Source organism: Lutjanus erythropterus, chromosome 9, assembly GCF_056507025.1.
Source record: "Lutjanus erythropterus isolate fLutEry1 chromosome 9, fLutEry1.hap2, whole genome shotgun sequence".
Taxonomy (NCBI): Eukaryota; Metazoa; Chordata; class Actinopteri; order Lutjaniformes; family Lutjanidae; genus Lutjanus; species Lutjanus erythropterus.
Genome location: NC_139325.1, coordinates 41614171 through 41640415, shown reverse-complemented (window position 1 = coordinate 41640415; position 26245 = coordinate 41614171). Strand labels below are relative to the sequence as shown.

Sequence of the window (26245 nt, the reverse complement as noted above, 5' to 3'; positions counted from 1 at the left end):
GCTGGAAAATTCTATATCATTAGCACAATGTGAAAGCATGACTGACTAATTGTCAGAAAAGAAATTACAACAGTGGCTGCTATACAGGGAGCAGGCGCTAATTAACACTCCATCATTACAAGAAAATCCTGATGAAAATTACAGCCAGTGTGCTGTTATTCCATATACATGAGTGATCTGCATCTGAATGTGTTTTTCTTCTGGGGATATGCAGGTATAATGGCATTTTCAGGGGGGGTTGACAGATTAATCACACTGGAGGCAGCATTATTCAGTAAAATACTACACACAGCGCACAGTTGTAGATTGCAGTGCAGATCAGTCCCTTGTAAAACTTGTGAGGCATATTGCCATCTTATCATGCAGAGGTATGATGCAGCAAAACACCAAAGGCCCTGAGCTATACATATACTAATTTCAGCTGTGCATGTGGAAGGGGCAATAATTTAGATTTTTACGACCGCGCAGCACAAAATGACTATAACATATCCGCAAAAGAGGGCTGTAGGGATTACGGATCAATAGCAACTAGAGATTTCTGGCTTTTAGTGCTCAGCTTTGTGGACTATTTGGAATAAAATCTCCTTTTAAAATTAAAAGGACTGCAGGATATAAATATATAAAAGTGCATACATCGCATTTCTTGCAGGCTATCAACAGGGGTGGAAGTCTTGAGCGCAGATCCTCAGGGGGACGGAGGCGACACGTCCACCCCAACTTCAATAAATTATTTCGTCCGATGGATGTAAACAAGAGCTTAAGTGTTTATTTAGACTTCAAGTCATTTTTTTCACAATCCTTGCAGAAATGCGAGGCTGGTGCCCAGTAAAAAGGCACTGGAAACACACATTTTGTAACCAAGTGCTCCAGAGCCAGAGAGCAGCTCACTCTGATCCGGTTTAATCTCACACTCTCCTTCACTTCATTTCTTCACAGATAAGACTCAGGAACTTCTTGAACTATTTCTGCACTTTTTCTGTTTTCGTGGGAAAACTGTACATTTACTGCCACTAGACAACTTCACAGCTAAACTGCCTATATAGACAGACGTTTCAATCTGGCGTGCACGAGGTTGTCACATGAGCGTGATGCCATTTGTGGTCTAGACAAGGGGTTGGTGGTGGTGTAACTGAAAAAATATGTCCCAAACATAAAAAAGCTTCTTTTAGAATGGAGTTTGAATGAATGATGGGAGCGGAGAGTATTAACGGAAACAATTCACACAAACTCAGCTGACCTATGTTCTATTAATTAATCATGCAAACACCATAAAGTAACATAGGAGGTGGGACTACAACTGATCTGTTTTCTTCTCTTGGCTTGCAATAAAAATTCACGTAATAAGCACAAGCTTTCACTGCTTCCCCTGTGTAAGTTGTAATGGGACATGTACCCTCAGTGGAAGTAATGATTTACTACTGCTCAGATTACTGTAATTAAGTCATTAAGTAAAGTTTGTAATTTTACTCTCACTTAAACATGGATTACATCGTACATCTACGTAGTTATAGTTAAGATCATAATTAACTGCAGAGAAGGCCTAAAATTTGAAATATTATCCAAATTTTTCATCTGCATTTTTGTAGCCAATAAGGATGTCTGATTTTAAATGGGCCAATGAAAACCAGGACATATGACCATTGAGCAGAACAATGCAAAACTTTGGAGTAATTTAGATGAAGATTTGGAGAAACAGAAACTTCTGTCTACTAAATGCTTACCTTGATAATGCATTCCATGCATGCATGTTTAAAAAGGAATACCGTACATTTATTTTAATATTTTTAACGCCTATAGTTTTGCTTGTAGTTGAGTACTATTTAAGTAATATAACAATAATTGTACTTGAGTACAGATCTCCACAACAGGCTGCTAATTAAAAGTCTTACCATCTTTGCCGATGAGGAAGTCCAGGTAGCGATAGGTGTAGGCCACGCCCACCTTTGTCTCCACCTGTGGTCTCTTCAAGGTGGAGTAAATCTTCCCTGGACTGCTGTCCTCCGACGTCGGCTTCATCTTGCGCAGCCCGCAGCCCATGGCTCCACGGTGTGTCTGTCTCTCTCTGTGCACGGACCCTGCCAACCAGATGAAACAGTCTGAGACAGGGTGTCATTGTCAGTTGTGTGTCTCTGTGAGCGACTGAGTGCTCGTGGGTCAGTGTCAGTGTGATGAATGAAATAAAGAGAGAAAATACAGTGACATTTCTGAGACATAGTGCCGTGGTTTTCAGAATGATTGATTTTGAGTAATGGGACAAAAATCAGAAATACCACTTTGGCCCTTTAAGTGAGTATGCTAAGTATAAATTAAATATACTTTAAGTACCCCTCTCTTCAAAAAAATGCTATCATCTTGTTCCTTGTATGTGGAGTTAGAAGGATGGTTTCACATTAATCTGTTTCTCTCTGCTCATTGACAATCTGATTTTAAGGGGCAGGCCTACGAGCATGATTTATGACATCACAAAGTTTGGAGGCCTATCCTGGACCAGTTTGTATGTTATAAGTATGATATAGAAAATTTGAAGCCACCAGATCACTTTTTAATGAGTTTAAGGAAGAGATGCTTTTTTTAAGGGTAGCAGTATGAAAATTCTAATTTTTTTTGCAGGAAAACCAAACCAAAACAAAATAACATATCAGTCACACATTATTTCTCCAAGCAGAAAATTTGTGTATGTTTGATTAGTGTCTTTAATTAAGTTGTAAGTACAGCTATTTTCAACTGATAAAACCAGGTACAAACCAGACTGTTTCAAACAATAAAAAACAGGTAAAATCAACTAGTTTCAAATAATAAAACCAGGTATATGGACCATTTCATAAAATGAAATCAGAAGAAAAAACCCAGCCACTTTCAAATAATGAAACCAGGTCAAATCAATCAGTGTTGAATAATAAAACTAGGTATAATCCAGACAATTTCAAGTAATGAAACCAGGAAAAAAAAACACTTTTAAATAATAGAACCAGGCTAAATTAATCAGTTTCAGATACTAAAAACCAGGTAAAAATCAACCAGTTTTGAATCATAATATATATATATATATATATATATATATATATATATACATATATATATATATATATATATATATATATATATATATATATATATATACATATATATATATATATATATATATATATATATATATATATATATATATATATATATACATATATATACATATATATATATATATATATATATATATACATATATATATATTCTCATATAAAGGCTAAAGATAGTGCTGCTCTTTTTCCTTATCTTTATGGTTTGAGTTGAGTTGACATGTGAACTGTGGTGACAGCTGACCAACGGTGGCCAGTTTGACGACAGTGAACACGGTACTGATGTGGTTTTTTGTGCCTGATTTGGCTCCTTGCACCCCAGGGCTGAGTCAGCTAATTAGGTAGCTATCACCACGGCTAACCAAGCTAACTAGCAAACGGCAGCTACAAATATAAGCAGCAGTTTGCCTACTGTAGCATTAAGTTAACTATCCATTTGTCCATCAGGTAATTCAGAATTTAATGTAGTGTTAACACATAAAGCTAAACAGTTTCTCTAAGTTTGATCAAGTCAAGATGTCACAACAAAGACATGAACAGGTTATGTTGACTTGGTTAGTGTCAAGTTGTCATATTTGTCACATCTCAAACAATGTCAACTTTGCATTAAAATCGACTGAATGGCGCTTAAGGACAACCATAATCTACATTCATGAAGATTCCTTCATGTTCATGACAGGGATCATGACATAGTTATTACAGTGTAATGAGAGTTTTATGCATCCCCCTTCTGTTACCAATGCTACAAGATGGAAAAAAAATGTAAAGCAGTACCTCAAGACTGTACTTAGTGCAGTATTTGAGTAAAAGCACTTCATTGTACTTCCCCCCACTGGGTATGACTGATTCAGGACCATGTAACCTTTCTGTGACATACTGTACACACACAAATGTACACACACACACTTATGAAAGCAAACATTCATGCTCTCAGATATCATGATTCCTCAGGGATTTCAGAAGAAAAACTAATAAAGAAGAACATGCCGGATAAGCGTCTGTAAATAAATAAATAAACACGATTAAATGAGCTTGATTTTTCACGGGTTCCCTCTTCCTCGTTCCCAGGGAGACCAAATTAACAGAGACAACCGTGGAAGAAGAGAAGGCCTTAAAGAGCCGCCTCACCCCAAATGGTTTGTGACAGCATCAGTGCCTCTCTCCAGCGGCTGCGTCTGGGAGCAGGTGACATCCTATTGTGTGCCACTGATTAAACTCAAGGATGGATGGATGGATGGATAGATGGCGGCGGCGCCCTCCTCTCCCCTTCCACCTTGGCTGATGAGGAACCCTCTCTATTATGCTTCTTTCTAATTACAGAACGTCGCGGGGCCTTGGCCGGAGACTGTGAATCCGAGCCGGCCGCTGCTTCAGAGACGACAGGACAGGAAGTGAGGAGGGGCAGCGGCGGTGGGGGGGGGGGTTGGGATGTAGGAAGGAGTGGGAGGCAAAATAGGAAACGAGCAGACGGGGGCTCCGTTAATGAGGTGAACGGCAAGAATGGAAAAGGTGAGAATCAATCAAGGGAGAAAGAGGAAATGGGGGTGGCTGGGTTGGAGATTGTTCGTCAGAAAAGGGGTGTGTGGAAGCTGGGGGGGGGGCGGGGGGGGTAAATGCATGGCAAGTAGAATCTGGAGAGAAAAAGAGCGTGCAATTAGAGTCCGTTGAATAGAAAAGGGGTGATCAACACACAACGAGAGAGAGAGAGAGTGAGAGATGAGGCAGGAGATTCATTACGGCTGTCATGAAAGCCAGTGTTTCCAGTGGCACTTACATGAAAGTCTTTGTTGGGCTTTATGAATCTCAACGTGCACCACAATCATATCTCTACTAGCCTCAGAACAGCACCCTGAAATGGACCGCTGGCTGAAGGACCTGTGATTAATACCAGAACCAGGGCTGTCGCTGTAACTGCAATTATTAAATACTGCACCGCTACTGACAAGCCAACTACAGGGGATGGCTAGTATCCGCAAAAAAAAAACAAAAAAAAAAACAAATTGTGCACGTTTTGTCTTGGCCAGGCCATTCTTGTTATACACTGCAACGCATATTGATCCATTAAAGAGGACATGAAAAAGTCAACCAAGGCATGATGGTTCCCTACAATCTACAGTTATATAACATCATGATAAGTGTAAGCATTTAAGAGCAGAAACAAGCTTTTGTGTCAAGGCTGCTGCCATCTTGCAGTACGCTAATATGTGATGTCACAAGGTTGGTTAGCTCATCTGCCTTCATTGGATACAGTACAGATACAGTCGAGACAGTGAAAGATATAGACAGTGGACGATGAAGACAGAGGAGCCACAGGACAGAGGAAGGAACAAGAAGACCACTATTGTGTTGCTCATGGATATACAAATAAGTTTTGCAGTGTTCAAAGCCACAAACTAACAGCCTGCTTGCAGCCTGCTTACAAAAATAAATTTGTCATATCTGTGGTTTAACATCTTTTCATGATCAGATCTTACACAGGGCGGTTCCTCTGATACATTTGAGCACCATCGGTGCCAAAAATCAGCATGTTTCATGTCCTCTTTAATGTCCACAGAGGAATTTTATAATTTCCTTTTCAGTACTTGAAGCACATAACACCCCTTTTTTAGTCGTTAGTCACAAGGGATCAGGAACCTGTATTTCCACTAGTGTTTTTGTGATGAATGATAAAATGAGTAACCCCATTTGAATAATGACTAAATATAGTATGATACTTAAATGTTAATTAAAAAATTATTAATATGTGCTTTGATCCAGTGTCAATCTGATATATAGCATGTCAAATAAATGTTAAACTTATTTTTTGATTATTTTCTGTTTTCAAAAGAAAGTCAACATTTTTCTATAAAAACACATAACAAATATGTCTAAATATGTGAAATAAAAAAAAGGCAGATTTCCTGCTGGGTTTAGGCTATCCTTCCAAAAGGCTTTTCGTATGTCTGTGCAGGATACATGTGCCTACTGATTTTCGTGCATGTTGGTGAAATGTGCCTCGGAGGCTGCTGTTTAGTGGGTGTGGTCAAGCATTGGACTAATGTTGTAATATTGAGGGACAGTCAAGAGAAACTGTGAGAACGTTAAGCCTCATTTGAAGTCAACTAAACGACAAGAGCCAGGTAAAACTGTTTCTTCATACTGTTTTTTGTGAAAGTTTATACTGTGGCACAAGCTGCATTACCTGACTAATTCTGCTTTGATGTGATCCTCATTACCAGTGTGTGTGTTGCTGTGTATGTAAATTTACCTGATAGACACACTCTAAAGGTAACAATACAGCAATGTGTGAAAAAGAAATGGTCAGTCTGCACAAATTTATTTGCATCATTGTGTAAGTATGACTAGCACCCAGCAGCGAACTTGCTAAGACCATAAAGTTGCCTGTAGAGCAGTGATTTGAGATCGCTGCACTTAATCTTACTGCACCTAATTAATTAATTAGTTAAATAAGACAATTTGGAAAAACAAACCAAAAAATGGCAGTAATACCACATAGTGAGGTAACCTCACTAAGAAAGAGAAAGAGAAATTCTGTCACAGCCCTAAACAGAACACCCTGATTTCTGCATGTTGCAAGCCTCTCTGTTCATGTTTAAAACTTCAGAAGCCATCTAAATGATTTGTGCGTGCTTGAGATGTACTGAGGGGTTGTGTCTTTGCCTCTTAGCACGTGCCACGCAGGACTGATGTCTTGCTTCCATTTTCAAGAACAAAAAAGCTGAACACAATCTGCAGAAGCTGGCATAGTCAAAGTCCCTAAAAGCGCTTCAGTCCCCCCTTAAATTGTCACTCAGGACTGCGCCGCACTGTGCTGCAGTTCACAAATGGCTCCGCCATCAAAGAAAACAGGGAACGAAAAAAAAAAGGAGCTTGAATTTTTCCAAGTCTTGGATTTCGCTGTTGCCTACAGTTACTTGTAAATAGCTTTTATCATTTCTACCCCTACCCTGGAGAGAGTAGGAACAACAAGAGGGAAGGCGAGGCTCTGTCATGTAGTCTACAAGAGATGGGGAAGAGGTATTCAGAACAATAGGATGGGGGGCTTTGAGGGAGGGCTGTGGAAGGAAAACAAAGTGGCAGAGAGAAAAAATGAAGGGGCTTGTATTTGCATAGCTCCTTGAGACCGGAGAGGAGGCGATGTGAGACGAAGGCGAACAGGAGTATTTTTAGAGCTGAACTGACAGAGGAAATGTGAGATGTTTATGATTTTTTGAGTCACTGTTTCTTGCCTCGAACCTCTCCTCTGAGTCGGGAGCTCCGGGCAGTTGCAGCCCCCATGCGCCCCGCCTCAGCTCCTATACACCCTGTTTTTTTTTGGGGGAGATTGACAGGCAGGGAGTCAGGGATGCTTCAATGGGTAGACAGACGCCGGGTAGCTACAGAAAGAACAGGAAGAGAACCATTGATTTCCCTTTTGCTGAATTAGCAACGATCCTTTTGCCATTTTGTTCTATCTTTTGTCTCTTGCTAATGGCATTTTGAGGTTTTATTCGATAAGAGGTTTTATTCGATGAGATTCCCTTCTCATGAGCCGAAATTGACGTTCAGATGCTTTGTTGTAGCTGGGATGCACTTAGCTTTGGGTCTAACAACCAAAACATCCCACAGCACTTTGTATCGTGCTGAATGTTCGTCTTTCACCGACATGTTTTCTATCTGTCAATCAGCAACAGTTTGTCAGCTCAAGGTTTGCTTTGTTTTCTGTGCTCACTTCGGCCACTGTGGGTCATTGCCTGCTGCTTCTCCAGGGATACAGCACATTATTAAAGCTGAAATCATTGATTTTGGGGCCAGAAGAACTGCAAGCTGAAAATCATAATGCCCTGGCAGGCTGTTATTGCCAACTTGTTGCATATTTTTACATCCAGGAGACATGGAGCAATATTAACATCATTTGGAGTTGTATTTCGGGCCTTTGAACAAATTTAAGTCTAATATTCAGTCTCCTTTTACCTCTGTTTCAGTCTCCATCAACTCCTGAGGGAAATATCTGGCTCTTTAGAGGCTAAATAATGTTAACTAGCTATCTGCTAACTTGGTCTGTTTTGTGCTACACAGTAGTATACAGTGGGTCTATTAGAGCTATTTTCTTTGCTGAAAACAGGTCTCTGTTGTAATGCGGTTAGAGTGGTGAGACTCAAGAAACTCAACAACTAAAACAAATATCAAGTATAACTGCTAAAGCTAGTAGCTAATCTTGTCTATCTCATGTTTTATGCTCAGCAGGTAGCGTGCAGTTAAACTATCAGAGATTTTTGGTTGAAAACAGTTTTTCTGAGGGCCATAAAGCCAAGACAACAAGCTAAAGAGGCTAGAAAGCTGTGTAGAGCTACAGACATGGGTGATAATCATTTGTGGGTTTGTCACTTCAACTGCTAGCTTTCATCAGGGATGTTCCTGGCAATTAATTTCACTGTCAACAGAAATTTTAATTTAGACTTGTCAACTAGTTTAAAAGTAAGAAAACACTCATAAGCAACACTTATAAATAGATAAGGCTGAAGTTTGCCTGAAAAAATATTATGTGCATTCTGAACTATTTCAAACTGTTCTTCAGTATCTAATTCATATTTTAAATGCCACTGAAATGTGTGGCTCTTTGCGCCTTGCATTATGAACAACCAGCAGCCTGCTCTCCTTGCAGGTTAACGCTCGCACGCTTGTGCTGATCGTGGTTATTCATTGTGCCGGTCAAGTGCTTACATGCCAGATTATTGTGATACAACCTATATATGACCTTAATGTCTTTTTCTATATTAAAATACAGCCAAACACTGATGATTTTGCTGATTTTTCTCAACTTTTTGTAACTTAAGGTCAAGTTCGGATTCTTAAAAAAAATCTGGGACCACTTTCCCAAATAAATGACAAATAAAACATAATATAACAAAAAAGGAGGAAAAATAAATTGGTCTGTGACAGGATTTCACCACATACAGTGCACTGTTCTTTTGGGTCAGCATGGTGATATAACAGGTACCGAAAGTTTAAGTTTTGTTTTTTGTTTTTTATGTCACATGGACCCCAGCGGACCCTCGCGCACTTGTGGATGTGGTGCACATAATACCAGCCTGAGAGGCAACAGTTAACTGGTGTTATACATAAATAAAATGTTAATAATTGGTCTAGCCGACTAGTATTTCTGGTGCCGACTAGCGAGGTTATCAGTGTTTAATTGCTCAGTCGACTAATCACACACACCTCTAGACTCCCTATCATGTAGTCATTTGATCCGCCGCTCATGCATAAATACTGAGCAGCGGCGCTTTAAATTGTGCAGTTGTTCTAACGAGGGTTTTGAACTTTTTAGTCATGCCTTTTACATCAACGTAGAACAAAATCCCACCTGCACTTACCGACATCAGAGCGACAAGATGCACCCGCACTGAATGATTCTCCTTAATGCTGTCTGACTGAGATCTCCCCCATATTACAAGCCCATGTTACAAGGCTTTGATAGCAACGTTGCTGAGATCAAACCCAGCAGCATGGGAAGCTTCAGAGTGGATTAATGGAGGAAGACATTAATTAGGACACTGTGTTCTTGTGTTCTTCTCCATGTAGTCTCCCTTTTAAGCCCCGCTCTCTCCCTCTCTCTGGCTCTCTAACGCTTTATAACCCTCTTTTGCTTCTTCTGACTTTTGATCTTTTTAATCTGACAAGTAAAGTGGAGCGCTGGGCCGCATTTGGTGGTGGGCACCGCCAGTCCAGTATCATCCATAGTTTATTGTGAGGACTAGAGTCAAGAGCTCTCCAAGGCGGAGTGGTTAGAGAGACCATCGCGTAAATGAGAGGACACGACTGACCTCACAGGAAAAACAACAGCAGTGGTTTTTTGGTTGAAATGCTTCAAATGACCCATGTTTACGGCATGTTTTCCTGACAAGCATCCTCCTGTGGTCGTGTCCTTCTGAGGAAAATGACAGCATTGGTCTGCGTTTGAAAAGGAATTTGAAAGACAAGTAACCGAGGCTGAAGTAACATGACATACTAAAACAAGAAATGGAAGTTATTAAGGGGATCATGAATCTGTATAACTCTCTTATACTGTATTTTAAAGCAACATTATGTAAGTAGTCTACCTTAAAGGAACAGTTCAAAATCATTTTAATGCTACAATGACATGTTACTGGTTGATTGCCACCACCATGTCCCACCAGCAGTGCTTCAAAGTGGAGCGTTTTGCTCACCCAAGTATGCTTACTTGCTCGGATTTTGTTGATTTGGTCCGCTTTCCTTGCTTTTTGTGCTTCTACTTCCACCAAGTAGGCTACATAGTTAAATAGTTCCCTTTTTGTCTGTTGTTCTGTGATTGCGAGTCTGCACGGGGTGTTTCTTTTTAAAAATTGACCAGATTCTCTACGCTCTTTCTGTGTCTGACTTCCTGCTCACTCGATTTGATCAGTGCAGCTTGATGTGGCATGTGAAGAGGCTCTGCTGTTAGCATCACAAGCATTGTGTAGAATGGCTGCGATCAGGTCTGGCAGACATGGTTCAGCCATGATCAGTGGAATCAAGCTGTAGTTTGGTGAATGGCGCCGGTCATTGCCACAATTCGTCCTGTACGCCCGTTCTCGCACTATAAAACTTTGGTTCCTGGGTGATGAAAAGTGTGTAATGCTTAACAGCAGTAAGTCTTACACCACCAACTATGTCACTGATTTTGGTGAAAGTGGATCATATTTTGCGGAGAAAATGTTTTTTCTCCGATGTCCTCCGGCTGCTCTGCCTCAGCTTTCAATGATTGGAGTTTCCTGATGGACAGTAAAGTAACAGCTAACTACTACTAACTGTAACTTAGCTAGTGTTAGCTAATTAGCTCAGACTATGAGTTCATCACCAGGGGAGTGTTGGTCTAGCAAGGATAGATGCTTATATTTTTAAGCACTAAATTTATTTGCCAATGTTTATTTTTGGTGGCCCAAACGTTAACTCATGTAAAGACATAAGACATTTGTTAACCACTTTTCCCATGAATTGTGATGTGGTGTTTCTGATGAAAAACAAGCTGGACGTCTCGGCTATTTGAGGAAATGATGCATCAGATTCTAAACACGTAAACTCCTGCTTGCATTCACTCCTAATTTTTCATCGTCATTTCATTTTTTCATAGTCAGCCTTTTGTATTTCTGATTCTTCTGTAAGGATCAAGTTAGCAGTTTGCGTGGGCTCAATAAACTCAGGTTTCAGTAGCCACAACGTATCAGTAGCTAACTGACAAGCACATTTTTCTTTTTTTTTATTTTCTTTTGCCAAATGTTGAACTAAAGGGTGTGAAGGAATCTGAATGTTTGTGGTAACACTGTGTTGCTGAAGGCTCACAGGATAAAACTTGGTGGTCACAGGGGGTCACCTACATGGAACATTTGGCAGCCAGAGAGTCACTTTTTGTGCCACAGACCATCAGACTGGTTAATGTCCAAGCCTGTATAGTGTGACCAGACGTCCCCACTAGTGGCCTGTCTCCAGCTGGAACTGTCCATGGAAATGTCCCCGTTTTTAACTGTGTATTAACAGGATATGCTTTAAAGTGGGATAAAATTTCATGTTGCAAGAAAGACCGCTTTATTCCACTGTCCTTGTTTTGGCCAACAGAGGGGGCTGCTCGCCATAGTGACTTCATATCCCTCTTCTTTTTCTACAACCTCACACTATTTTTAGAGAAAGCTGCTGAGGAAAACTTGGCCAGAAGCTAGCAAGAGAATCCACAACTTCACCACAAACTCCTTTTCAAACGAGGCGGAGTGGAGACAATGAAGAAGAAGTAGAGTGAATGAAATAGAGGTAGAGAGAGAGAGAAAATACAAATATGAGGAGTGGGGATCTGTTAACCAAATTATTTTAGCTTGTTTGTTTTTTCTGTCTTCTTGCACATGTAGATAATTAAGTATACTGTATTAAACCACTGTAGTCTGACCATTTTCTTTCTTTATCTACCATATCTTCACTCACCATTGTACCTATAAACTATGATTGACACGGTTTACTGTTCAACATCTGTATCTACTCAACAAACAGCTGTAAAACCATATCTACATTCACACATCTGTACCATCCTGCTTTTGTTGCAACTTTGCACATCTGATTAGACAAGTAGGACACACACTCAACAGACTTCTGGTTTAAGGCATTTCTTACTTTCTAAGGGAAAATCCCTGTGTCATGTGTTTACATGCACAGGTGTTACCATGGTTACCAAATACCTTGCATAAATAGCGTAACAGATCAGAGGATGCCTTTCTTAACAGTTGACCATCAGCAGATGAATTTAACAGTAGTTTAGTGTGTTGAATTTCATGCTCAAGTCACATATCTGCCGCTTTCACACCACAAACAAACCACACAAAAGTTCGATTGACAGCTTTCACACCAGCTAAACTAATCTGGGAAATGCATCTAAGTTTTATTGAATCTGACCGGAACCGGAGGTACGATCATAGAGCTGGCAAACAGAGTTGTTTTTCTGGAACAAGCACTTACAAACAACCTATTTTAAAGAAAGGTCACAGGACACACAGCCAATGTGTCCAGTAGCCTTACGTCCGGCCAAAATATCCCTCACTAACCCCCCTGAGCTTCTGCCTCACTCTTCGTTGCCTCGGGTGACAGCGTCAACTGAAAATGTTAACAAACCCCGTTTGGAAATCCCCGACTCTTTCCTTTCTTCCTTCCTTCCGTCCACACCACCTTGAATCCTCACCTAAGTGGGACAGAGAGGATGGAAACAAGAGGGACCCAAGAGAGAGAAACAAACAATGGAGACTGAAGCAGGAAGTTAATGCTGTAACCTTTAGTGATTATACAGTCCTTTTAAGAGACGGGCCTACAGTGTACTGTACATGCCATTTAGAGGATCCAATTATTCAAACTGATATAAAGACCTGTGGTTTGAACATAGTACTGTGTGCCTGTAGACTTGAGAGGTGGGTTTTTCCCATGTGGTTAAATACACAGTCACTGGCACAGTTAGCTGTTTACCCACCTGCTTACACTTCTCATGAGTGTCAGAGATAAGAAAAAAAATAAAAAAACAAGCTTGCAGGCAGCAAACAAACTGTATTTAGTGGTAGAAATCTCACTTTTCTGATCATAGCAAGCATGAAAATGGACAGAGAAGAAGTGGATTATGATGCATGACTGGCTTGAAAAGCCTCTATAGACGCTTTTACACTTTTCACCATGAAACTGGGTCGCTGTTTGAATCCATCAGCCGTAGTGAATCTGTAACTGTTCATCTGCCGCAACAGAAAAACCTACAAACTTTCCAGAGCTACCATTTCACATGCGAGGACTAAAATGATATTTAAAGGATAAATATGCAAGATATTAACTGCACTAAATCATAAGATGACCATCAGATATCATCAGATAAAGGAAATATGTCAGGTTGAAATACTTTCTTTTCCAAAAACAATGCTACAGCCACCATTCTGATGGGGAACGTCTGTTTTTATTTTACAATTATTGACTTTACATGGAGGTAAAACTAATGCCGAATGTTAAACAACGGAGTAAATGTCTTTTTATGAGTTGTACAAAATCATTAAGAATTTTCTTTAGAAGGAGCAGATGTTTAGAACAGTAAAATTGAACAATATATTAATGGAGTTTGGAAAGTCTGCACTCACTGAACTTCAGCTCCAGTGTGTATTTTCAGAGCAGTGGGCTTTTGTTTTCAGGATAACAGGCTCAGCTTTACATTGACAAACAAGTTCTAAAAAGCTGATCAACTTACAGCATCACTGTCAAAACATAATGTCATGCTCATCTTGCACTCATGCAGGTTCAGTGTCCCTGCAGCATCAGGTTCAAGTCTGGGAAGGAGGGGGTGGGGAGAAACAACTCGCCTTTTGGAATCTGGACTGCAGTACCTATATTTAAACCCTAGGGTGTCACACATTTAACCTTTAGAACATGATTTTGGTGAAGCATTCTTTTAAAAGTCGGGGATTTATTGACAGAATATGCTAGGAATGTATCTAATATTAATATTAAGTATGTTTTGATCAGTTTATAATCACCTGAAAATAAGAACTGTTGTGTTTTAGTTGCCTTAGAATGAGTTCTTTATATCTACAAATGCCGTGGGTCTTCTTACACAGAAGTACCCACATTGAAACGCCATGTTTGTATCCCAGAATGCCAAAGCAAACCCAATAAAATACTTAATTCGATGAGATTGTGAAGTAGTGCTGCATCATGGGAGTTGTCATCAACCACCATAGCTGATGAAAATCTATCTGACTTGACTCAGGCAGAAATTATGGTCACGGGTGTGATAAGATTACAGTTTTATTCACGTTACATTTAGTCACACGCACCAAGTTCCTTCGTCTCTCTGACGTATCCGACTTATCCCGTGTTTTCCCAGATGTTATAGCCACTAATGGCTAGCTTATAGCTTTAAGTCTCTATGAGATAACATTAAATTTACATTTACAGTAGAGACAACAGATTTGATGAGGATCTGTAAACAAACATGTACTGCCTGGTGCTCGCAGGTTATGCTGGATTGAGAACACATGCGGAACAATACCACCATTGTTTAGCATCAAGAGAAAAATGCATGACTGTCTTTGCTGTGCTTACAATTTCATGCTAGTGTGATATCCAGTGTGTGGTAAATCAGAATAAGCTATTGTTTTTAGGGTCTTAAGTTCATTGGGAGGTTTTGTTGGATCCTCTAAGAAAAGGACACTGGTATATATTAAAAAAATGAAAATCATAATTTGCTCTAAAAAGAACACAAAGAGCACAAAGCTTTAGTTTTGTGACTGAATGCATCATAATACGAGAAGCCTCCAAAACATTTATACCCTGGAGATGCCAGAGAGAAGCTTAAACACAGACATCTCCACATCTAAACCGCGGTGCACTCCCCAGAAGGAGGCCATGGGTGCCGAAGGTGGAATTGCTTTTTCAACTCACTGAATTTGTTATATTTGCTTTGAATGCCCAAGGACGATACATAATGGCGAGCACGCAGGAGAAAGAAAAAAAAAAAAAGGAAGATGAGGGGTGATGACTGAGGTGGAGAGAACAGGCGAGTAAACAATGGTGTCTGTCTGAGACTCTTCACCGTTTCAAGGCTTCGGGAGGCTCCGCGGTTCGCTACGGCCTCGGCCAACCTCGTCTCAGTACAGTCTCAAGGCCCGGATACAGTCCGTCCACACACACACACAAATACACACACACAGACACACTGAAGGAGCTATTGCCATGGGAACCAACCCCTCTATGACTATTCCCTTCTCAGGAGAATAATAGGCACCAATCTTTCTCAACCTCCTCTCTTTCATTGTCAGTTTCTTTCTTTCTTCTCTTTTTCTGGTTGCTATAAGCTCTCACCCCTCTTCATCACTAAGACCGGCCCCCTATTTCTTCCTCCTCCTCCTCGTCTCCTCCATGTGCAGGAGCAAACAGTCATGTCCTACTGTTTCCCTCATCTCTTCTCCTCTCCTCTCTGCACGTCTTTGACAGTCATGAGTTTGATTTGTTCTGCATAATCTATCCACGCTGAGATTTGTACAGTTCTCACGAGTGGAAAGCAAAAGCATTAGCTCGACCCAACCTGCGCAAACACTTCGCCAGTTGTTTTCAAAAGAAACGCGGTGAAAGAGGGATTGTTTGTCATTTCAAGAAAAGCAGGAGAGAAAAATACATGGTTAAAAATAGAAAAAGTCTTCGGTTGCCCCCTTTGCTATTTTTCTCTAAAACACGGTGGGGTTTGAAGAGATTTCCCGTGAGTGACTCATTGCTTTCTGTGAACTTGCTCCAGGCAGGTCATTTTTTATTAAAGCCAGCCGAAGCCAAGTTCTTAGGTTTTCAGACACCCTATCGACATGTCCATGTTGAACATTACCCAATCAATACTGCTGCAATTTTCTTGACCACCCATTACAACAGGAGTCAATTTGCCTTATAGAAATATCAAGGGGGATCTTTTTTTTTTTCTTTCTTTGGTTTGAGGCTAAACTACTACACAACTGGCTGAATATTGGCTCTTTTGTTTTCCGTCTCGCCTGGAGGACTCGTCCTAATATGTCGTCTCAGGTCTAGGGCAATGCCAGAGGCTTGAATAACTTAGTATCTTCAAAAGCACGATCACTGTCACCTAGCAGGGGAGTGAGGGAAAATAATCTTTGCCCGAGATCTTGTAACTGAGCGTTTCGGAGGGAAAAGATGTGAGACTTGCAGTGGAGGCTGCAATCAAGATGACATGCTGTCACAAGAACTGCAGAACTCACGCTTTATCCACCAGTGTCTCATCCAGCCATGTTTACTGCCCAAAGTTAATATCGCTGCCAATAAGGATGCCAATCTGATTTCTGTTCAACAAACAACATCAGAGTTTCTATCTAAAATTCACCAAACCATAAAAAATAGCTGGAATTAGGCACTGAATATCTGTAAAATAATAACTCTCTTGCCCAGACACATCTATGTTGCAATCAGAGCTGTGACAATAACCGCATTACTGTAATACTGCAGCCATGTTATGACTACCACAGGGCTGAGATCAGTCTGGATCGATATATCTGTGTCCAACAATCCAACATGATTGATGCAGAGTGAAAATACCAATCTATATCGTCATCTTTAAGACACACTTTTATTTTGAAATTTCCATGTCTGCGTCACAAATGTCTGGAAGAATTCAGTCATAAAACTGTTGAATCATAATTTAGTTGCTTTTTGTGTGTTGACATGAATGTAACTTTCAGGCCCCTGAATTAAATTGAATTGAAACTGTACTGTGGCAGACTTTGATATCAGCAAAATATTCTATTGTTGTTCAAAATATCAATATAATATTGAGTCGTGATGATATTTGTGATTGACACCTCTACTCTACTTTTATTTTGAAGGGTCAATCTCATGTTGTTCAACTGTACAATGCATTTGAAATCAGCGCTTGGATCTATTAATACATCTATGGATGTGTGAAGTCAGGAATACAGCCGCCGACTGGTCAGCAGTCTCGACCCAAGGCATAACAACAAGACATTCAGTGTTGGATTTATCATTACGGATTTATTTTACCATGTGTCCAAAAAGTTCAGGGCTGGATTACAAAGCTTCTGAAAGGCATACGATCACAACAGAGCCAACGCTGTAAAGGAACGGTGCTAGCGTTAGCATTAGCTTAACTTTAGCTTTTCCTGCTCAGCTTATGTTGGGGGTAACCTCACTTTTCAGGCAGTTGGGAAATAATGGACAAGACTTTTCCTGGTCTTGAGAAGCTGCAGCGTTTATTAACTGACACACTGTAAACTGAACTGTACATTTACTGCCACACTGACAGCTTTCTGCTCTGTTATGGGCGTCAACGTCACTCTCTCTGCTGCTCACTTTCACTCACTTACACACCTCAACAATAGCTCAACAGCTATTGTGAGCTCAAAACCAAAACTATTTTTCAGTATTTTGCCACATTGTCAATGATATTGTAATCGCAGAATACTCTAAAATATTGATACATTATATTATTTATATCATTACATCATCCACCCCTAGTTTTATTTCATGTTTATATTCTGTTTGATTTAGTAAGAGTTGAAGTCACCTTTTGGCAACTTATTTTGAATCAAATCCCTCATGTTTATATTTCATCATGTCTCAATCTGAAGCCTGTGTGAGTCTTCCTCTAGCATCAAACAAGCGCAGCATGAAATGAGAGTAGAATGAAATTAAGATGGTTTAAAAATAACTACCTTTGAATTAGATGTAGCCTAAATTTTCCTGAGTACAGAATATGTTGGTATGTTGTTGTGTCTGTCAGTGGGTGTTTGTCTATACGTTCTCAGTTGAGAGGAGTACACATTATGGTTTACACAAGCCAACGCTTGCCAATTACCTTAATCAAATTTCACACCACACAGGGGGATTCACTGTGCCCGGATCAGATAGCAAACATAAGTTGATTAAAAAACATGTTTGCTAAAAGACTGGAGCGAAAGAAAATCAACACAGAAAAATACACAAACTGATGGCTGAGAGCAAGGATTCAGAAAGTAAATGAGCAACATCAGAAACACTATGACAGCTACTGTATGTTGTAACAGACAGATTTATGTGTTTCTGTGACGGATGCACAAGAAAACAGTGACTTTAAAGGGTTGCTTCACCTAAATTAGAAATATTTTCTCACTTACTTCCAGCCGATTTTGTGCAATGCAGTTAGTTTAATGTGCTCAAAGTTTGAGATATCCCAAATGCTAACAAGTCATAAATAAGGGATCGTAAATCTGCGATAAAGGTCAAAGGATCTAACTTTCCGCAAAACCATCAATTCTGCGGAACAAATGTTAATAAAGTCATTAATAAAGAGCCGTCTAGTAAGCCGTCACCAAAGGTTAGTAAGTCATTAGCAATTGTAATTGTTAATAAATCATCAATAAAAGGTTTTTGCAACAATCCATCATGTCTGCAGTTCAACTGTATGGGGCTCAGATATTTCTAGTCTATCATACATTGACACAGTTAGTGGCTGCTATAATCATTCTCTCTGTCCATATTGGCCATGAAGTGATTTCTTCTTTGCATGACAACAGAGGATAATTTTAGGTCTTTTTATTTAGTTAATATTAACCAAATCAAGTGCTTATCTTTCAGAGACTTTATAGTATAAAACTATTTATTTCTGTTCCTCCACTGCCGCTCAGCTCAGAAGCACTGCCAGGGAAACAAAAAAGAAGGATTTTCATACTAAAAAGACTTTAACTTTCGAAGATACCCATTTGATTTAGTGAACTCAGACCCCCGAAGCCTCATATTATCTCCAGCTTAACTTTAGAATGTATTTTTGTGCAGAGGAAGGATTGTGAATTTTGTCCTCCATCACTTACAAAAGAAAGGGATCACTTCACGATGAGTATGGACAGGAGGAATGGCATGTGAGTACATGCATTCAAGTGGAAATAGACTTTTTTTTTTTTTGCTTTAACTTATCATCACAAAGTAAATGTTGACTGCACGGGGTAATGGCTGTAGGATAATGACAGCATCTGTGTTTAGACTGGTTCCCTATAAGCCTCGCTTTCATTGGTCTGCAGGGTATGATTTTTCCCAGGAAAATGATGTCTCCATTATAGACTAAATTAATGATCAAATTCATCCTTTTTCTTTACATCTTCTTCTAGCGTTACCAACCCCTGTGGTTACTTGTTTGTACGAAGCAATAATGTTGCTCAAACTATGTTATTATTATGCAATGCATATTATTACTCTCGCTTATGTCTGCTCCCAAAATCAATATCAAATGGTCACAATTTCAATGTACCTCTTCACATGCTTTTTTCTTCCCTCTTATTTCCAAAGTTTTATTGATCATTTCTTCACAGAGACAGGCTCTGACTCCGAGGAGATGGAAAGACATCTCAAGTTATGTCAGAGTGGTAGTGTTTCCTGTAGCAGTGCCCTCTGTGGTCGTAGGTTATGATTAGACGTGGCAGAGTGAGCATCCCATATCGACAGGGAAACGGATTTTTACACAACACCTGTTGACTTTGCCACAACGGCACAACAATAAAACCACTTGGAAATGCCACAGGGGCAGAAAAGTTGTCTGTTTACGTGTTAAGATGGACTCGAAATCTGAATCTCCTTGTTAATAACTTCTTAATAAAAGGATTTTGGTCTTCATGTGGTTAAACTGTCCATTGAAGCGAGAACACAGCAAATGGCATCAAACACTAGCCACAGAGATTTTTCACAACCTGGCAACCTATTCATTATTCCTATTAATGCCTAATAACTTATATGCACAGCATTAGTTCATAATTTAGCAACCATTAATAAAGCAATTAGTTATACCTTAAAACCCTTTATAATGTTAGAAAGAGGAACACCATTTTTTAAATGCTGTGAATCATTGTTTGACACAGAAAACACAGAAACTGATATCTCACAACTGGAACAGAATCTCTACATCTGTATAGCTACATATCATTAGGGATAAGTAAGGAACTTTGGGTGAATTAACTGTTTAAGCTAATGGTTCTTAACCGTTTGCCCTGCAGAATGATTCCAAGTGACACTGCGGCGTAACGAAGCCCAAACCACAATCACTTCCATGTGTATGTGTGTGTGTTTTACGTGTGTCTGTATGTGTGCCCGCATGTTTATGTGCTCATGTCATGTGTATGTGCAGCATGTAAACGCACATGTGTGGTACTGCATGAGTTCACTGCATGTTACACGTATAATGTATTCATTATACTTAACCTTTGATAAACACACTCGACATGGTGCACACGGCTATTTTTCGTCTTTGCACGCATGCTTTTGTGCGTACAGGGGAGACTTGGGAGTGTTGCAACACTGGGTTAGTTGTAAAACTGTTGTTTTGACCAATCAGAAAAGAGCTGCAGTGATGTCGTCAATATCATACGCTCACATTTCCTTTTTGAGCTCACAGGAGAAGTGGCATGTCTCTGTGTGCAACATTGTGGACTTTATAACCAAAAAACTGATTTTCAGGTAAGATAGTACATTTATCAAGATTACTGTGTTCATTTTATTGTAGATACAAGGATTTGACTTACAGAACCTAAAGTAGCGGTTTCCCTAGCTTAGAACGCTTTGCATTCATGCTACTCTCAAACACACATGCTAAAACAGTTAGCTATGTGTAATGGCTGCTTGGGGTGGTGATAATTAATGTTTCATTAAAAAACATGATGAGAATTTCTGCATTGTGCATGAAACACTTTGTAAAGTCAAAGTAAAAACGAGTGTTGGTCAAGTGCTGTATGATGTTTGTTCTGGCCCCAAAGCCTGCAGCTCAGGGGCCGCCACATACATTTACCACAACAGTAACAGTGATTGAACCCTTATGAGACATAAGCACATTCAGGAATATAGTCCACACCATAGGCTGTATATAGAGAAATGGACAACATGTCAACTCCCTAAGAGTGAAGTCAAAGCATCTAAATCACCCTCTGGTAGCGGGTTGTAGTATAGGTCATGTTAAAAGGTGGGACGTGGGCTAAATCTTTAGGTAAATCTTAACACAGTGAAGTTTGCTCAACTGTTCATTTTTCCGATGATTAATTAGTTATTTGATGATACAAAAACAGGGTTTCTTGCCATGACTGACAGCTGAGCTCCGGTTGTGATTGAGTCAGCCGACAGTTTGGGTGGGAACTCGAAAGTGCAGCACACTATTGCACAGACTGTGGCTCCAAATGACGTCACCAGTGCAAGATGACAGCACCCGTGTCCGAGATGTTTTTACTGAAGTTTTGTACAGTAGGAGGAAGAGCAGATGTGTCATCCATCTTTTATTTATGTCAATGGTCCACACACACAGAAACTTGAAGATTTAGATGAAATAAGTATTTTGTATCGCTTTAAATTGTTAAACTGATTATTCTTTATGCTTTAATATACTTCTTTCATAAATTGGGATGTTATTTTAGCAAAATTCTCTCTCACTGTTACACCTATCCTCAGACTTACAACTCACCCTAAAAGTTAAGTTGTAACTTGTTAAGTTGGAACTGATTGTATTTGACATTAACTCACATAATCCTTGATTGTGTAGCGCACATCAGAGTGAGTTTTATCTGTAGTAGTCAAATATGGGAGTCCAGTTTTGCTGAGTACCAGAACTGACGCCGCTATCGCTAAGTCAAATCCGCATTTGCCCCGAACTGGGAATATAAGCTCTGCGACCCGACCCACAGCCCTGATTAAACACACATCCAGTCACTCACTTGTTATTTGTGTCTGATTTGTCTTCTCAACCAATGATGAGCTTAGTTTGCAGCCAGCAAAAGTTATTTCTTAAACCTTTTACAGGCAGCAAAGCAACTAAGAACATTATTCTCATAGTCTCTGAGCACACTAACATCCTCTAAACTCTGACTTGGCCTTTGAAAATATATTGTCCAAAATTTGGTATCTTCCGCTGGCCATTTTGTGCCTTTATGTCATGCATTTTAGCCTGCAGCTATCCTACATCACTGTCAGATCAAACCGTGACATTGAATATAAATGTTAAAAATACTGCAAAATGAAATTTTGAATATTTTTTACCAGTTACACAGCGTTTCTGCGGGTCGTCTGGTGACCCAAGGCAGGACTCTACTTCCATGTATCAAAGTTTGAGAAATCTATTACGAATAACCACTGAGCTACTGGTGCTCAAACCATGAGTGTTACTACCATCCCTTGTCTCCCCTACTGTGTGCATTTACAGTGTGATTCTGTCAGTGAGTCTGTCAGTGTTTGTGTTTTTATTTGAAATGCGTATTTTGTTTGTCATGTGTTTAACATCTGTTGTCTTTTTGTTTTATATGGTTGTGAAGCTACATGTGCACGTGCTTGTTTTTGAGTTTATCCTGGTGTTAGTGTGTGTCTTTGTCTTCAGTGTTTGTAACTGAGGTGCTGTATGCCCTTTGGGTGAGTTTTTGTTAATGTTTTTGTGTTTTTATCCGTGTGTGTGTGAGAGAGACAGACAGACCGAGACAGAAAGAACTCCTGACCCACCAACAATGTAGAGTTAACGCAGCCCGACGCTCCACAACTCACCAGCTGGAACTAATTAACAGCAGTTCAGTCAGACTGAGCTCTCTCACTCACTTTCTCTCTCTCTCTCTCTCTCTCTCTCTCTCTCACACACACACACACACACACACACACACACACACACACACACACACACACACACTCTTCTCTCTTCCTCAGGCTTTTCCTCTCTCTCATGCCCTCGTCTTCCTCCTCCCTGACATCCCCCCGCCCTTCCTTCACCTCCTGCCATCGCTCAACTTGTTTTTCCCTTTAAACCTCCTTGTCTGGTCCACGCACGCACGCACGCACGCCTGGGTGAACTCACGCACCGCAGCACATACTCTAAGCATGTAAACATTCGCTCGTGCAGACAGACACGGACGGATCGGCACGCACGCTGCGCAAAAGCAGGGAAAGCCACACTTTTACCCTTCATAGATACAGTCCAGTACAGCGGCTCACAAATCACACACTCCCCTGTCTGGTGGGAGCGGTGAGATACTGTACGCCGGGCACATCTTGAAACACTGTCAGGCTTCGGTCTGTGATTGGATCCAGATAGAAATTTTTGGCATTCTGTACCATCCATCACGCATGCGACTTCTAGACAACCAGACCTATCGATGTGCATGATGAATAGCAGCATGTGAACGTGCGGTAGCGAGGGATTTAGAGCTTCTTGTTGAACACACTCCTCAGAAGCCAAACTTGTGGCTTGCGGCGTCGTCTAATGAATCAACTCTCTGGCGGTAAACAGTCGCCACCGTGCAAGTCCAAGTTTACAGTGGCTGCTGTCCAGGGACTACAGTAAGACATCTGCTAGGGAAGAGAAAGCAAACTTACCTGTCTTAACAATGTCGTCGAAAAAGTTCACTGCTCGGACGCGAAGGCAGCAACTGGACCAGAGCTTCCAGCAGTCAAACGCATTCTACTTGGAGGGAGACCGGCGCAAAGAGAGGATGGAGGACGGGTTCGGATCCTGTCCGACGAGCTGGCTGTAAGGAAACACAATCCTCCGGCAGGCAGCAGAGAAACCAGAGCGTCTTTACGGACACAGCAGCAGAAACAGCAGCAGCAGCTCCAGCGGTTTGCTTCGTCTTCCCCCCTTTCCACCTAACGGAGCTCAAACACACTTGTAAGCTCGGTGTGTTTAGGTCATGCTCAAAGTATGCCTGTATACCGATGTTCTGCAAGCTCAGGGAAACCACATCCTGTCACATATTTACCTCCCTCCCCTGTCTCTCCCTCCCTTTTCTCTGTTTTCACAATGTTCTCTGTCTCTCTGTCTGTGCGTCTCTTTTCCTGTGTCTGTCTCTCGCTCCCCTGTGATTGTCTGAAGCAACTGAGCGCTCTGACCCAGCGTCTGCTCAGCACAGCCTCCTCTGCCTCTCTGCCTGTCTCTCCAGCAGCCGCACCAGTTCCACTCGGCTGACTGAAGAATCCATCTGAGGAGAGAGGAGAGAGGAGAGAGGAGGGGAGGGAGAGGGAAGGAAGGAGGAGTGGGGAGGGGGGGGCTTCGCTGGGAAATACCAGAGTTGGAGAGAGGGAGGAGGAGGAGGAGGAGGAAGGATGGTGCTGGGTGTTGTTCAGGGAGTGAAAGACCAAAGAAAGATTGGCGGACTGAAATAGTAATCGATAGTTTGTTTGAGAGAGAGATGGAGAGAAACAGAAAGAAAGCAGTAGAATGCAGTGCCACATGGTCAATACACAGGCATGCATGAGCTGGTGATAAGTCTGATTTAAAGTGTAAAGGATATGTGTATAATCAGGCAGCAAAAGTACACAGTCTTTACTCAAGCAGATACAGACTGTGTGAAAAAAAGACTGGTAAAAGTAGAAGTACTGTTTCAACTTCTTTACTCAAGTAAAAGTGAAAAATTACAGGCTCTGAAATGTACTCGGAGTATAAAAGGAGAAAGTAGCGGTCTGATGGACAGGTCTGTTTCTGTGCGAAGATAACTCAGCATTACCTTTTCTCGGCCGTTGAGTCTCTCTCCCAGTCTGTGTCGTCTTGTTGCATCTTTTACAACATTTACGTCCTGTTCATCGTGTTCGTTCATGTTTGTTTTTGTCACATTATTTTTGTCTTCTTGCGTCTTTTACACCGTTTTCATCTTGTCATGTGGTTTTCCTCTTATGTTTTGTCAGGTCTTATAAGTCGTTTTGTCTTGTTCCGTCATTTTTGTCTTTTTACATCTTTTATGTCGTCATCTTGTTATGTCTTTCACGTTGTTTTTGTCTTGTTACATCATTTTAGCCTTGTCACATTTTGTTAAGTCATTTACATTATGTCTTATAATGTTGTTTTATTCTTGTTACATCTTGTTAAATTCTTTTCATCTTACATCTTGTACATTGTTATCGTCTTATGTCTTGTCATGTCTTTTATGTTCTTTATGTTGTTTATGTCTTGTTAAATCGTTTTCATCTTCTTACGTCGTGTAGGTCATTGTCGTTTTGTTACATCTTGTTCATTATCGTCTTATGTTTTTCATGTCGTTTTCGTCTTGTTATGTCTTGTCATGTTCTTTATGTTGTTTTTGTCTTGTTACACTATTTTCATCTTGTTAGATTTTTTACATCATTTTCATCTTGTTATGTCTTATGCATCTTTTTTTTTTACATCATTTTCTTTTCTTTATGTCTCAGACATTGGTTTATGGTGTTTTTTTTGTCATGTTACATTTTTACCTTGGTTTTGTCTTGTTACGTCATGTAAGTTGTTTTGGTCTCATTACTTGCTGTTATGTTGTTTTCGTCCTGTTAGGTCTTTTACATCTTGTTACATCCTGTATGTCATTTTTGTCATGTTATGCCTTATACGTTGTTATCGTCTTGTCTTTTTTGTCATTTTCATGTTATGTCTTGTCACATCTTATACGTAGCTTTTGTCTTGTTGCATGTTGTATGTTGTTTTCATCTTGTTATGTCTCGTACGTCCTATACATAATTTTTTTGTTCTGTTATGTCTTGTTGCATCGTTTTCATCTTCTTCATCTTTTCTCTGTCTTTTTGTCTCGTCCATTTAGGTTCAGATCAATCTTGATGCTGGGAAGGCAGTGGGCAATAATGCTAAATAAGAACAATAAATAATTGTCCTCAAATGCATTAAAACTAAATTTACAAACCTGTTTTTAAAATGAAAAAAGAAAAATAAATACTCAAGGAAATTACAGATACCTGAAAACTCTACCTAAATACTTGAAGGAAGTATTTGTACTTAGTGACTTTCCACCTCTGTGTATAGTGGTTGTTTTGTTGAAAACAGCTGTTGTGTGCTTGTGTGACTCTCAGTACTTCCCTTCTTCTCTGTAGTGGTTATGCATATTTAATATGTCCGGGTCAGGACCCCCTATAGCTCTGTATTTATTATTTAAGCCAGTTTGTATGAGGGACCACCACTCTGGAGAAACACCAGACTTCTGATACATAAACTGTGATTTTCACCACGACAACAACAACTGCTGCTGTAGTGCTACCTGAACAACAGCAAACATCAGCAGCAGCTGCAGCAGAGATCCATGTTGGTGCAGAGAATCTTTGCTGGAGGCGAACACGAGCCTGCATCACTGCTGACAACTGGGAAGAAGTTTCCATCACTGTCAGTCTGTACCATTAACTCTCTACAATGCTTAAAATCAATTGATGGA

The 26245-nt window shown here is 40.3% G+C and overlaps 1 protein-coding gene across 1 annotated transcript in view; it reads right to left on the bottom strand.

Annotated features, from left to right (window-relative positions):
• rftn1b (raftlin, lipid raft linker 1b) overlaps window positions 1–23587 on the bottom strand; it is a 152157-nt gene extending 128570 nt beyond the window's left edge. The window contains exons 1-2 of the mRNA XM_084727637.1: window positions 23439–23587; window positions 1890–2075 (exon numbers count right to left, since the gene is read on the bottom strand). Coding sequence (XP_084583763.1) covers window positions 1890–2037 — 148 coding nt within the window. The 5' untranslated portion in view covers window positions 2038–2075; window positions 23439–23587. The remainder of the gene's footprint in view (window positions 1–1889; window positions 2076–23438) is intronic.
• Window positions 23588–26245: the final 2658 nt, after the last annotated feature.